We start from the raw sequence: 15090 nt of genomic DNA, 5'->3' as shown, positions 1-15090 counted from the left end.
ACAACTAAACGGGGTACTATGTGATAGACTATATACATTCTCAATATGTGTAGTGTAAAATACTCTTTTAATTAGTGTAATATAACCCAAAATGTAACTATAACCTTCTCTGTGTGGTTCGGTGTAATTTTATACAGAGCTACAGAATACAAAACAATTATCAAAGAACATGTTAATAACACCTGTTACGCAGCTCAGCAAATAAACAGAAAGAAAACAATGCTGAAAAAACTAAATCTACGGTTCAAAGTTGGACTCCTTAAAACAGGAGGAGTGAGACTTCATCTTATTTTCACCAACTCACAAAGCCGCGCCTACTGTGAAACTTCGGACCAATCAACGAGTTCAAAATGGGTTGCGCTCATGCGCAGTACGAATACGCGGGAGAGTCCCGGAACCCAAACAATGAAGCGATGGCACACTTGTGACAGTTCCGTACTTTGCAACAAACACACTGGATATTATTTACAGTAAGTAAGTAAATTGTTCGTTATCGATTACATCCATTTGATTATCCGGCTGTTTTTGCTTATTTGGTATATATGCTTGAAGTCAGTTTTTTGCCTACAAACGCTGAAAGCAGAGAGGTACGTTAACCTTACAAAAAATCACTCCAGCTCCATGTTGACAATGGTTGCTCATTGCAGTCTTTTTTGATATTATAGGTCAAGTGGGGAACAACATGGCAGACGACTTCAGCCAATCCCTCACCCCTCCGGTATCGCCTACGAACAGTCTGTGTGAACTAACCTCAGCCAAACCACCTTGGTTCTACTGCTCTGAATCAAAGGAGGATCCAACTGGAGCACTCTCAAGTGAGGGGTACACTGCTACAGGTTCTTTGAAAAGGTAAAAAAAAAACATGTAAGGTTTTAACTAGATTGACCAAAGGCGGCCAAGAATTATCAATGATTCAAAACAAAAACCCACAAACACCATAAAGCAAATGCTGCGGGAAAACGCAGGTCTCATTGGTCTCATTCTAACGCTTTCATGAATTGTTTTCTGTATAATATTGTAAAATATTATATCCAAGTGTTTAACAAAGCAATAATGAAAATCTTTTCATTACAAAGGCTGCTGCTGAGTCTCGATCCAGCCCCTGCTGACTATGAAGGGGACACCTTGGAGCTCTTTGGTTTTACATGGGTCACAGAGACAGCATTGGTGGAATCTACAAAGCTGCTCTTTGGCCTACTCAGGTAAAACAAGACACAAATTATGGCTGATTTTTAAGGAAACATACTTAAATCACTTGTAAGTGATACCTAATAAAGATTTAACTTGTAATTAACTTCAATATGTCCATAATGGTTTAATTTTTAGTTTTTTGGTTATATTTCAGGCTAACGATATGCAAGCTTGAGACTCTGGCACAATGCAGCTCACATGACTTTGGTAAGCATGAATGTCAGTAGATTAAAAATGTGATACGATTTCTCGTTCAGAAAAAGAGTGTATTATATTGTGATATTGTGACCTCAAACCGGATGAGCAAGGTGAGACCATCAATATGGACCAGCCGGTATGCCAAATTCGTTCAAAAAGTGATGGCAAGAAAAAGAAGCTGCCCACCTCAGACATATCTATTCGAGCCAGTTTTCCCATCTGGAAAACAAAACCCCCATCAAGATACAAAGCATGCATTCCTGAATGTCAAACAAAAACAGAATTCAGTTATATTTGTGTTTCGACACCATTGGATTATTAAATGACTTACTGAAATGTGGGTTGATTCCACATGCAATTATTGGCTCATACAGTAGAAGAAAGAGTGAAACTTACTTTCAAAGGGCAATGGGCTTTATGCAAAAGACAAACTGCATAGACAGTATATTATGTAACATGGGTGGGGGGGTCCTAATCCTCGTGGGACTCCAAGCAAGTGACACCACAGTACTACACGATGCGTCCAATCCCGGAGATAAGATCTAAGCCAAGAAAGCATCAAACCGGTAGCACCAATATGCGTTTTAAGGCTGTACATCTGTTGCTTAATAACTGGTTGGATCAGAGCCCATTTTTCATACACTGAGGTCAGTTTAAATCAATATGTTTTTTAAAATTATTTTTCCCCTGCCCTTGCAAGAATACAGCCTCCAATGTTCCTTGTGTGTTTTAGGTCAAAAAGGCAACCTCCACTATGAAGCATCAGAGCTAAGACAACAGTGTGTTTCATTTCTTCAGTATGTCAAAGTCTTTCTGCACAGGTAACGTTATCCTGGCCATCCCGTTTAGAGGTCTGAATAAAGTAACTGATGGATTTCTGTGTAATCTATAAATATATATATATATTTTAATGTATTTCTTCAGGTACCTTAGGGTTTCTTGCAGTCTGGATGCCGATCCGTTGCACCCTTATGAGAAATTGGAAGGTCTGCTCTCGTCTGTTCTATTGGAGGAGCTGGTTGCCATCACACTCCTCATTGGACGACTTAAAGACCTCCCTGCTAACATTCAGAATGCTTTTACCATACAGAACCCAGGAACGGTAGGACTTCTGGTTGTTAATTACTTTGGTTGCTATACACCTAAACCTACAATGGAAATTGTGGGTTTAGTCTAAAGATATTGTTCAGCTGTGTATTCTCTATTTTCTGCACAGATTTTTCCTCCTTCTTGGCATCTGTTGCACCTCCATCTTGACATCCATTGGTCAGTCTTGGAGATCCTCCACCTACTTGGCCAGAAGATGAATGGTATGTTTATGTTCGCTTTGAAATAAAGTTTCATGTACCAGCTCAATAATAGATGCTGAAATTATGTCATTCTTGTTGTCATACATTGAAATATATGAGTGGACAATGTTTAAATTTAAATTAATCAAACAAGCTGATATATAGGAATTTGTCCTTCACGAATAAATTTGGGCAGCCATAAATAGATTTGTTGCAACCTGTTCACCTTCGCTCATAAACACATTGTAATGGGACTGTCCGTGACTGGATCTTGTCGTTCCAGCTCCGTACAGTGGATCGCATTGTAACTCTGCTTGCATGTGCAACATGGCCAGTTATGCAAAGTAGACTAGGGCATCATATCATTCCACCCCAGCCCCTACAACCCACTGCCATAGATAGATTGCAGTCCTGTGGTAAACACTGGCATTAACTGGTGTGTGATATGTAGACCATCATTCGTTGACCTTTTAATAGTCGGGATGTCTCGACCCGATCTTTGGGATCTGCTACATTATTTTTTATGCTTTCAAAAGCTATTTTCATAACCATATTCATCCATCCATTTTCTTTTCCAAACAATTGGGACATCCCTATTTAATAGTAAAGCGTCCCAATAACCATGCTACCTGCTCATCTCTCCAGGCCAGGTGGTGTATGCACATCAGTTTGTGAATCTGACCGGCGAGAACTTGACTGATACAAGTCTGTTTGAGGAGCACTTGTGCAGCCTCCTCTGTGACCTCACTGGTCTGGCCATGGGCAAATACAGCAAGGTGGGTGGCAAGCAATAGCCGATTACAACTTGGTTTTGAGATGTACCAGTGGTATAATTTAGTTTGTGTGTATTGTTAAAATGTATCTAAAATATATACAAAGTAAACTGTAATAGATTAAAATAAATGCGGTTCTATTCTTGAAGGTGAGGCCTACAGAGGTTCTGAGCAGTCATCATTACCTTTGCTCCTGCACCAAAGAATTGTGGATCCTGGTCATTCACCTATTGGAATACCGGAGTAAAAGGCTCCACTCACAGGTGGTGCAGATATTTAATATGCAAATAATATCTTAATTTTTCCCCAAACAAATTCATCAACTTGTAAATCTATTTCCTGTAGTCCTTCTGGAGCTACATGAACTCACTGTTGAAGCCTCTTGTGGCGGGGACACCAGCAGCTGAGCAATTCCGTGGCCTTCCTGCCCATTGCAAGGACCCTTTAGGATTCACATGGTGGCTGATCACTCATTTAGCAATGTTGGGGCAGTACAGTCAAAATGGCATAATCCAGGATGAGGTAAGAAGCAAGACACTACAATGTGATATTATGTAAGATATAAAAACAATAGCCTTGATATATAGTACAGGCCAAACGTTTGGACAAAGTTTCTCATTCAATTCTGTATTTTCATGATGAAATTCTCACTGAAGGCATAACAGCTATGAATGAATGAATACATTGTGAATTATGTACTTAACAAAAAATGTAAAATAACTCTAAATGTGTCATTTTCTTTTAAGTTTTTTGTTTGGAGATTATTCGTAAAATGTTAGATTTTTTTCTGTATGCTAATATCCTAAACAAATGATTCATATGTGGAAAATCCAGTTTAGGGCTTTATGATTTTTTTATCATTAATACATGGAATGTAATGGTGATTTCAACAACATATTGTGTCATCTTATTTCATCTACATTTCCAGAAACCTATAAATGACAACTGGACATTTGCGGAAGAGCTGCTTAAATTTACCTGTAAGCCCCAGGTCAGCATTCATATTTAAACATTTCAAATATAATAACATGTCTTAATAGGTTTACAGTGATTACATTGATCTGCATGTATCTATATGTGTAATAACAGGGAGGACTTGTTGAGGAGCAGATCAGGATGCATGTCCATTGCTGTCTCTCTCTGTGTCTGCTATGGAAACCCAGTACCAGTGCCGTCTCCACCCTCTGGGACTTCTTCAGCAAAAACCTGGTGAGGGCAAATACTGGATTCAGTTAAGAATTGAAATCCACTGTAATGTTAGGTGGTACTTTTTCCTCATATTGTGGCTGGTACTGCCGAGAGTAAGAGTTGAATATAGGGTGTTGAAATGTTCAGCTTTCCTATTTATTATTTGAGTGAGCAATACACCCAGCAATTAATTGGTCATTAGACATTATTATATATCCGCGACACTCATGAATCACCTCTTTTTAGTCACATGGGTTGCAAACTTTTGTATTACAATATATGACTACTATTTTTTTTTTAAGTTTTGATTTTGTTTTGGTGATAAACTTCATTAACTCTACTTTAGATGCCTATTACCAAGTTGCTGTGATTTCCAAACTGCTCTACAATATGGTTGCATTGTTTTGTGTTTCTCCAATCTAGGGTGCCTCATTCACGGTGCCTTGGCTTGGCTTGAGTGGCTTGGGCACTTTGTGCAAGACTCCACTGTCTTTGCTGGAGCAGGCACGCAACTGTTGTGTGCAATTCCCTCTCCACTCTCTAGGCCACACCCAGTTGTACTGCTCAGCCAACTCCTTCCATATCTTCCTCCGAGTGCTGGCCCTGTGCCTGTCCCAGGACAGAGTGGGTGGAGTCCCACAGAGACAGATCAAAGGAAGGTAACGATAGAAGATTGACAGTTGACATTCACAACAAATAGATATCACGAACATGAAGTGACTGAAGATGTACTGTATGTGCCAGTTTTCCAGTGAATCATATCACATTTACGTGGGCCCCCAGTGTGGTACAGGTGTCTCAGGAATCATCCACTGAGAACCTGCATAATCTGTACCTTAACTGGTGGTCATGCCTGTGTAAGAAAAAAACATCACAAACACGTCACAATTGAGTTGCTGATGATTTTATGATTTCACATTGGCACACAGGCCGGCTGGGTGCCAATGTGAGGTAGCCAGAGATAAGTCCGTCTAATGACTTCCCTATGTCTGGAATGTGCTCAGTAGCATTGCAGACATGGGGGCTAATTAACTAACGAGCGTGGTGGTTAATTCGCCTTAATGAAGCTGCTGTAGTTTCCAACACAGAAAGAGAGGGAGCTTGTATGGTGGGGGCTGGCGAATGTGGGTGGTAGGCTAGAGCTAGACTGGCTTGGAACAAGTCCAGATCCCAATTCCCTTTTATTCCCGTTATTGCTCGACCCCCCCTCATCCCTCAGGAGGCTCATCTATGGCCATACCAGTGTGACAGACTTGAGCCATGTTGAGCTTATCTGTGTTGGTCCAAATGTATTTGGGGTGGGTCACCACAATTGAAGAATGTATGGGAAGCACTGGTTCTTTTTACTTTACATTTTTTTTACATCTGTTGGATACTTACTGTTGTTGTTTTGACTGTTGGTGTTGTTTCCCTACTCACCTGAGTAGGCTGCATCTGTTTGTCTGTGGGTTTGGCAGGGGGAAACGGGGCTTTAGCCAGCCTTCTGCTTTTTTTCTTACCAGGTGAGCAAAGGCGAATTGGAAGCATATGAGTGTGTGTTTGTGTGTTTTTATATTGATCCTTCTCTGGTGTTGTAGTAAATTGTTTCGGGTATAGAGAGGGACTAAGCACCTACTGCTGTGTATCTGAGTGTCTCTGACATTTAACATGATCTTTAAAGGCATTTCTCCACAGTACCCCCAGTATCTAACAGCATGCTGGGTGGTTCTCATTCTTATTCCCTCTCCCAATTTATTTTGCTCGCGCGTGCACACACACACACACACACACGTCTGACACAGGTTATCTAAAAAAAAAAAAAAACAAAACAATTCAACCATGCTTTTGTATTCAGTCATAGTGTAAATCATCAGGGCTCTACTGTTGGCTGTTTTAGCTGATTGCTAATATTATTGTCCATTTTTATTTCAGGATTTGCTCTAAGTTCTCCTCAAAGAAGATGCAGGAACTGTCAGAGGCAGGCCTCATGAACTTCCTGCTCCTTTTTTTGGTGGTCGCTCAGAAGGTTGAGCTGGAAGACATTGCCAGTAAAACGTGTGAGCTGCTAGGCTACTTGCCATCTGACTGCCCCCCAAAACACCGCACTCTGGTGTGGAGGGGACAACTGGCACTGGTGTTGTTATTTCAGGTACATTTGATAATCACAAAACTATATACGGTTGGGATATACACCCACCCACACATATACACTACCATTCAAAAGTTAAGAAACACTTCCTCATTCAGTAGCCTGGGGAGGTACTGTATGTGTGGTAGTCTAACATATTGTTTATGTATTTACACTATACAGGCGTGTGTGTGTGTGTGATGCAATTTTGAAGCATTGTCTAGTAACAACATTTTAAAGTCATATGCACATACAAGATGTGATATTTGTTCCAGGAGAAGGGCTTGGATGTAGGCCCACTGGCGACTGGACTGGCCTCATCCTTCAGTGACACAGCAAAGGAGTTCTACGATAAAACTACAGAGATGTCCCGTAAACTTGCCCTCTGGGGGCCCCTAGGATCATACTTGGAGGGGGTGGCGGAAGTGTTCGAAACGAGCATCAGTCTCAACCTATCGGAAGAAAAACTCCTCAACGAAGGCTTTGTGTGGTTGCTGCCGGCCTGCCGTCAGTCTGAACTGAACTCCGTGCTTGGCTTTCTTCAGACGGTCCTTGCTCAGCTCAGGTAAGAGTCATCATCTGCTTGTGCTACTGTATCTTCACTTCTCTCATGTTTGTTTTACACTCAAAGATATTCTCTATGACGTAGTTAACACATGCGCCTCTGTACAGGCCTCTGATGCTCTCAGGAGGTGAGACTCACAAGGTTGAGTCCTGAATAGTGTTACAGGCTCATGGGACACTCTATATGGCCCCCTCGTGGTCATGGGAACTGTGGCAAAGCTGACGGTGTGTTGAGAGGCTGGTCACGGCGGGTTCACCTGTAGGACACGGCTTTAGTTACACGGCGGTTCTCAGGTGAAGGTGAGAGTCACAGCTGAGATGCAGCAGCACCAGCAAAGAGGTGAAACTGGAGGAATAAATTAACTATTAATATATTTAGAACAGGGCTTGTGTATCTTTAGTATTTCCTCCTTACAAGTTCAGGGTATTTTATTCAAATCATGACGACGTATGGGCAGGGGTTTTTTACATTGATTGTAAAAGAAGTGATCTTAGGTCAGACTTATCTTTTATTTATATATATATATATATATATAAGTATATTACAAAGTGTTTCGAGTTGTCAAACTCATTCTTCCCCTGCAAATACACTGAAAGAGTCATTCATCTACTTCTTGTAGCTTCTCTTCTTTTGCACCATTTTCCGAATGATCAAACATATGTTGGTAAAAATGAAAAAAAAAAACTACTACTTTGCAGTCGCACACTTGCTTAAACATAGTGGATGAACAGAACCACTACAAGTGTGGTAAACCAATTAGCGGTCTTCAGCACACAGGCCGCCCCTCAGAAGTCCCTGTAGGAGTCTGAAAAGACACCTCGGTACTCAGTACTTTTTAAGGGAAGGTTGGGCTCTTGGGAGTATGTTTTTGTTACCTGGAGAATTTTGGGGGAAACAAGATATTTCCAAATTGCAAGTAAATGAGAAATGTTCCTGTGGTGAAAAAGGGCCAATTGAGCAAATACGTCCACCCTTCAGACACAACCCCACACACCAAAAGTGAAACACTAAACTCAGTATACGCTCATATATCACTGTCTGGCTCCCATAACCCGTATCTCGTTAGCGCCGTTAATTCTCTAACTTTCCATCTCAGATCACAGGGTTGGGAGGGCACACATTTGCACATTAATGGCCAAGGTGAGAGGGAAGAACAGAACAGAAATCCCAGAGGCTATCTGCGGCATGGTCAGACCAAAAAAAAAAAAAGAATCCAATCCTTTCTGTTCCTATTAAAACCCCAAATTAAGTGTGATTCTTCAGCTTGTCAATTCTTGGCATATTTGTGATGAGCTCTTTATCTGTTACACAATTAATTTGTAACTATGATGACCAGCAAATTCAACCAGCACATCAATATACCTTTTGAGAGCCATGCAGATTCTGCACGCATGAAGATAATTATTGTGCCAGTGGCTGAGGAAGTGGATGGTTTGAACGCTCACAATTGATGGCTGTTGCCATGGCACTTCGGCAAGAAGCCAGTCTCAAGCCTAATTCCTCAGTTTTATTCCTTCCCATGTCCCATGCTTTTGGTAAGGTGGGGGGTGTCACTAGTTGATGAGGTGAGCTGGCAGTGGCACAACCTGTTGGAACTGTTTTCGGCACAAACAATTAACTCCAATCTCGGAGGCTTTATAGAAGGCAGGCCTCCCTGTGAAGCGTTTTTCCTTTGAGGTCATGACGAACTCTCACTTGATGCCAAGCCTTTCTACTTTCATAGGTTGGGTCATTTTTGAAAAACAGGCAGCATAGTATTGATACTGAAATCCTGAAGGTGAATCTTGAACATTGAAAGTGAAAAATTCTTATAAGATATAAAAAATATTGAAAAACATTAAACAAATACAACTGGTTTTAACCGCACATATGCAGTGATCTTCTGTATATTCATTATCTTAAAGATTATTATTATCATTTCATTCTATAACCTGGAAGGTCTGTTTGCAAGGTCTGTCCGTCTGATAGGAAAGGATAGTATGGTTTGTCAAATATGTGTTTTTGAGGTATGTACGTCAAAGGGGCAGGTTAAAACGGGGCCCATTGTGGATTGTTGGCACCCAGTTTCTGTGTGTATGTTTGTGGGTACACATTGTAAACAGCATCAGTGAGCAGGATTAAGTGGGGTCTCTGACGATGTCTTGCACAATGAGAGCTGATGGGTGTGAAAGGCCCATTCTGCAGTAGTAACGAGGCTAATGAATTCAGAGTCTAATCGATTGTCTCAGCTCTCTCTGGATTAGATGCAACCTTGCTGGAAGGCAAGAAGCAAAATATGTGTGTGTGTGTTTCTGGAGTGTACAGATGGGGATAGGATAATGTGTGTGTATGAGGAAGGGGGTTCCGACACTTTTTACTTTTGCAGCACATCTCGATCCCCGCTTCCACCCCCCCCCCCATCTGGGCAGAGGAGGGGGGACAGGAGGATCACCTCCAGTCTAAATGGGATTACAGCTCCTTCAGCTGCTTATCTGGGCTAATGCCAGCCACTGTGGAGCTGCGAGCGAGGCTGTGGCTAGGGCCAGGGATGAGCCAGAAGAGCCAAAGTACATTGTGTGTACAGATTATCAGCACTAGGCTCCCTTTCTATACTCATAATATCACCTTCTCCTTCCAGATCCCATCCTCCTCTCTGCTGCTCCACACCACAGGGCACACAGCCCCCAGTAATCCCCCAGGAGGGATGAAAGACAAAACACTTAAGGAGCAGTGACAGAGAGAGCAGCAGTGGAGGAATAAGGTTTAGAATAAGTGGTGTAGTTGTGGATGGCTGTAATCTTGCATGCAATGTTTGGCTTTTGCATTTGAGAAATGTGTTTGTGTTCTTTCAGGCAGGCGCATCAACGCTGTGTCCAGCCAGGACCCCCCATGACCTGGACGACTACCAACACCAGTGTGGTGAAAGAGCCTCACCTAGCGGTAGCGGCAGCCCTCTGGTTGCACTTCTTCCCCTTCCTCCGCAACCTACGCCTCTCCCAGACTCCTCCAATTCAACTTGCAGATGCTGCTGCAGGTCAGCATCATTATCATCATCACGCACGATGAAGAAAAGGAGACTGGAGGCTGAAAGACGAAAGGGAGGGAGAGATCAGGGAAAAAGAGTTCAGGCAAACTTATATTTTGATAACTTGTGAATTGATTAAAGAATTTTGAATAAATAAATGATAAGGAAGGTACATTTTTAACTGTGGTAGTTTACAGAAAGAGAAGAAACCACATGGATCATGCATGCAAAAACCACACAGACACCCTTAATATTCAGAATTATTATTTCATGTCCTCAGGCTTCACATTTCTGGCCTTCGAGCTGCCCGCCTCTGCTCCTCAGGACCTTCAACCTAATCCAGTTCATTCCATCTTGCAATGCTTTGGCTGGGATGACATGGTTCATCCGCTTCTTGTCACACGCTACCTTCCACATCTACTTCAAAACAGGTACATCTAGCATTCAGGAGCTGCCACTATATCGCTTTGTTACAAAACTTTCTCATTGTCTTCCTCCCGGGAACAAAACTAGCTTCAAGACCTACTGTATAGTAAGCGTTCCGCAATTAAAGGGGACCCGTTATGCTCATTTTTCGGCCCTTTGTATTGAGTTGTGATCTCCTATAGAGCAGCTACACATAATAACCTGCACAGAAAACTTTTTAGATTTTGCTGAATCTGCACCCATTCACGCTGTATTTTCTTTGATTTGATTGGTCTGTTTTAATTTATTCCACCCACGGCCGGCCTCCGGGCATGCCCACTCCACTGTGATTTGTCACACGCCTAAAGTGCTTCCTAACTAAGAAACATACTTTAAGGAAGTCCGCCCCTCTGTGACATCACAAAGGGTCAGTTTTACCACGCCTGTTGAAATCGAGCGTTTTGAGCCATCCCCATGCGCAAACCTCATTATATGAAACTTTGGCATAGTTTAACACGACAATACAACATTCTAACTACGTTTATAGGTCAGAAAAGTGGAAAAAGCATAATAGGTCCTCTTTTAATGAATCCTCAAATTCCTGCTTCTTCCTCAGAGAGCTGGTGTCTTCACTTAGCAGCAACCCTGGTGTCTCTTCATCAGCTTCGGCACAATGTCAGTCAGTGAGGGCCTGGTTCCGATGTGTTCTCCAGCAGCACCTTCACAAGTGCCTTGATGGATCTGATAGCAGAGCAGGTGAGACCAATGCACGGGGCATCACCAATGACAAAAGTGTGATATAATATAGTGACTTATCGTTCTAATTTGAGCACTTCGGTTCACAATTGCCCAGTGATTGACTTACGGTCACGGTCAAGGGTTTAGTAGCTGAAATGGGCTCCAGCTTGCAGCAACAGTTGTTAGAGAAAATAGCTAAATATTGTTTTACTGTAAAGTGTAACAAATGTGTAACAAATGAATAATAATTCAATCAAACTGCATCCAATTTATTGTTATACTATTACATATGTTACAGTTTATAGTAGAGATGAAAGTGCATGTTTAAAACAGTGTTTTGTGTCTGGGTTACCCTTTAGACCGGGTTTTGGAGGAGCAACTGTGTGAGCTGACCCGACTGGTGCTGCTGCTTCCTGAGGTGGAAAGTCTTCTTCAGACAGCCAACCTCCTTCCCTCCGGCACCAGGACAGAACCCACCTCAGCCCTGGAGATGTTTGTAAAGGTAACACACATGCAAAGGTGACAGATGTGCTGTAACCATAGCAACATGCATGCGTCCTTGTGTGTTCTTTAAGATTATTGGGCATGTCATTCTTGGATTTAACTCCTGCTGTGAGTCCCATGCAAACACAGCAAACTACTCAACCTATCTGCCCTTTTTATGTGTATGTGTGTGTGGGAGCTGTGTTTTGGGCATACCCCTCCCAGTTACTAGTAGAACAGCACCTAGATACAAATGTTTCTAAACGTCTTATCTGCTTTTTTCTTGTGTCAGGCCGTAGGCATTGTGTACAGCAGACTGCAGAGTTTGTCTGAGCGTTCAGCCATGGTGACTAGAGCTCTGGACTACATGGGAGACATCCTAAAACATATTAAACCCTCTTTGGTCAGCAAGAATCCCAACGGAATTCAGCTGGCCTATTGGGCTGTTGGTGAGTGCCACAATTCCGAAAATATGTATGAATCGTTCTCTTGGGGTTCTTTACTTGTCTCTTCTTACTTATGCTGGGACACCTCTCTGAGTCAGGTTGCATCATGAAGCACTGGAGCCCCCTGCTGGTAACATCCAAAGCACAGCAGTTGCTGTTCCGCATTGTGGATCGCTTGCTGCTCCCCAACAACCTCACTCAGCAGGACAAAGCTCTCAGGGACAGCCTGCCGTTATATTTGCAGGTGACGTCAAATGTGAAACACATGCACACACAACTATACAGCAATGTGGTGTGACCTTGCCTTGTAAAAAACCTTTATTTTGCTATTAATCCCTGCAGGGCCTGTCAGTGGCATCCAGTGTGTCCCAGTCGCAAGGGGCGTACCTAAAACAGCAGCTACACTCCATCATCCGCAGATATCTTGACCATTTCCTTCCCGCCTCACCTTCTGTTGGCGCCATTGCCAATCACCCGGTGCTTCTTGGTGCATGCGAGGTGACCCCAACCATCCCTGGAGCCTCCCTGAGGAGGACCATCCTGGAGGTGCTCCGGTAAGTTTCCAAAGCAGGCTTCATTTTCAGTTCTCAAGACTAATAGCAGCAATCTTGCAGCAACTATGATTAAGGTTCCTGTTTGTCTTTCTTCCCTTTAGTGAGAACTTCCTTCAGTTCAAAGGTCATTCCCCTCCACCTCGTCTAGCGTCAGTCCTGTTGTTCCTGTTCGAACTTCTGAGGCGTAACAGTGACTCGGACCCCGCCTTACTCACTCTGCCACTCCCATCTTTACTGCACTGCCTGATGCTTGTCAGTGAGCCGCAGGGTAAGCTCATGAGGACTTGTGTGTTAGGAGTTGGTGACCGCTTGTGTTTTCTAGTATGCAGTTGTGTGACTAGTGTTTCTGGACACCGAGTACCCTAGTATAATTAGTTTTAGAAGCTAGTTTGTACACTCTTCCAATGTTTGGGGGTTAGGATCCTCTAATGCTATGGTTAACTTTTCACAGTCCCATATGCCTGCAGACATGTGGCCCCTTACTCATACACACTTATGGTCTTCATGCTCGAGCTGTGTTTTACTCCGGTAAAACAACATGGTAAACAAAGAATATTGAGTAAAAGAATGCAACTAACGTTACACATAAAATACAGAAGCGTTCAAGCGCATTACATAACTCGGTGTTAAGTGTAAATGTACTGTAATCACACTGGTTTTAATATTTATTCACATACCCCCTACTGCATTCGGGAACCTAGCCTCCAATGAGATGCTTGATTTAATTTGTAAAACTGCAAAATGTATCAGCGCATAAGTAATATGGTACTTGCAGAATATGCTCAGCTAAATGGAGACTTTTTTTTGAGTCCCATCTACAATATTTTTGTCCAGTGAGGAAGACGAGCACGGATGCAGTACAACTTGTGGTGGAGCGCTGTGCAGCGGCGTCTGCAGAAGGAGCATGCCTGCACTTAATCTCTGTCTTAAAGTAATGCTTAGCAGTGTTGCAATACACACCAGCACCAACACTTTGACTGAATAGCGCTTTGTAGACTCATGTCATGATTGTACTGTTGTGTTTTTTTTATACTCCAAGGTCATTTGTGGAGGAGAATGAGAGAGTCTATGACAAGCAGGTTTACAGCGTTTTAGAGACAGTGGCTGTTTTAGATCCTCCTGCTGTTCAAGCTCTCATTCCTACCCTGTCTCTCAGTCTGAGAAACACAGAACACAAGAGGGGACTCGGCAAGAACACCACCTTAAGGTGAATAAGCATGTGAAACACTCATTGTTGTGTTCTCTTTAATGTGCCAACTAATGTTGCTTTCTCTCTGCTTAACAGGAATGCTTATAAGAAACTGCTGTGCCTACTCGGGGAGAGTGGGCAGGCAGAAATATCAAGTTTGGAATTGGACTGAAACAATTACCAAAGTCGGAAAATCATCTCCAAATAATATTTTCATGTCTCCATTTGATCAGAAACAGAAAAGGGGAATCCACGTACGTATACCTCACAAATGATTTGATGTCTTACTTACTTACTTTATTGTCAGCTGCCTAAGTGAAACTAAACGTGATCAGGCTTTTTGTGTTGAATTACATGCAATTGCACTGAAGTAATTCCGTTTTCTATCACTGAAATGCACTCAAAAATGAAATATTAGCTTATTACAAACATTGGCATTTAATTAGTGTTCATTAGTAAATTACAGTATGCTGTATACGGACGGCTGTAGCTGGTAAGTATAATCATGATCAATAAGCCAGGTTCTATTGCACTGTAATGGGGTAAAGACTTGGTGAAGTTTTGCAGACAGTCAGGTCCTGGATCTCTCTATGTTGGATTTCTGAATTTCAAAATTTAAGATAGTCATGCTGGATAAGCCAAAAGAAGATTCTGTACAGGAATTTTTTTTATCTTTTAAAAGGAGACTGCATTTTAGTCCCTTTTGCAATCCATAGCAGTCCCCTTGCAATATCATTTAGTTTGCTCCTAATCACACAAAATGTCACTCCGGTCTACCACAATCACCAAGTCTCATTTTCTGTCATTTTCCAGCCTCAATTCATTGCATCGCTTTGGTCTCACATTGCCGTTCTGCTGCACTCTCAATGTTGGCTGGAGAATTCACGTACCGCTTCAATTTACTGTTCACTTATCTATTGCTGCTCAGTCATCAAGACCTCATTTTTCTATCTGTGTTTC

General features: G+C 42.3%; 1 protein-coding gene across 1 annotated transcript; it reads left to right on the top strand.

Annotated features, from left to right (window-relative positions):
• Positions 1 to 393: 393 nt before the first annotated feature.
• Positions 394 to 14624, top strand: mms22l (MMS22-like, DNA repair protein). Its single transcript, XM_058053201.2, has 26 exons — positions 394 to 587; positions 666 to 849; positions 1077 to 1202; positions 1346 to 1398; positions 2123 to 2210; positions 2314 to 2491; positions 2606 to 2699; positions 3324 to 3454; positions 3601 to 3714; positions 3797 to 3973; positions 4380 to 4442; positions 4541 to 4660; positions 5063 to 5298; positions 6551 to 6767; positions 7022 to 7311; positions 10143 to 10324; positions 10596 to 10746; positions 11337 to 11476; positions 11818 to 11960; positions 12234 to 12390; positions 12486 to 12631; positions 12730 to 12941; positions 13043 to 13209; positions 13776 to 13872; positions 13981 to 14148; positions 14227 to 14624. The coding sequence occupies exons 2-26, from the start codon at positions 683 to 685 to the stop codon at positions 14300 to 14302; spliced, it is 3693 nt and encodes a 1230-aa protein (XP_057909184.2). The 5' UTR covers positions 394 to 587; positions 666 to 682; the 3' UTR covers positions 14303 to 14624.
• Positions 14625 to 15090: the final 466 nt, after the last annotated feature.

Source organism: Doryrhamphus excisus, linkage group LG5 (assembly GCF_037039965.1).
Source record: "Doryrhamphus excisus strain RoL-2023G ecotype Guam linkage group LG5, RoL_Dexc_Guam_v1.1, whole genome shotgun sequence".
NCBI lineage: Eukaryota > Metazoa > Chordata > Actinopteri > Syngnathiformes > Syngnathidae > Doryrhamphus > Doryrhamphus excisus.
This window is presented reverse-complemented; position numbering and strand designations above follow the sequence as displayed.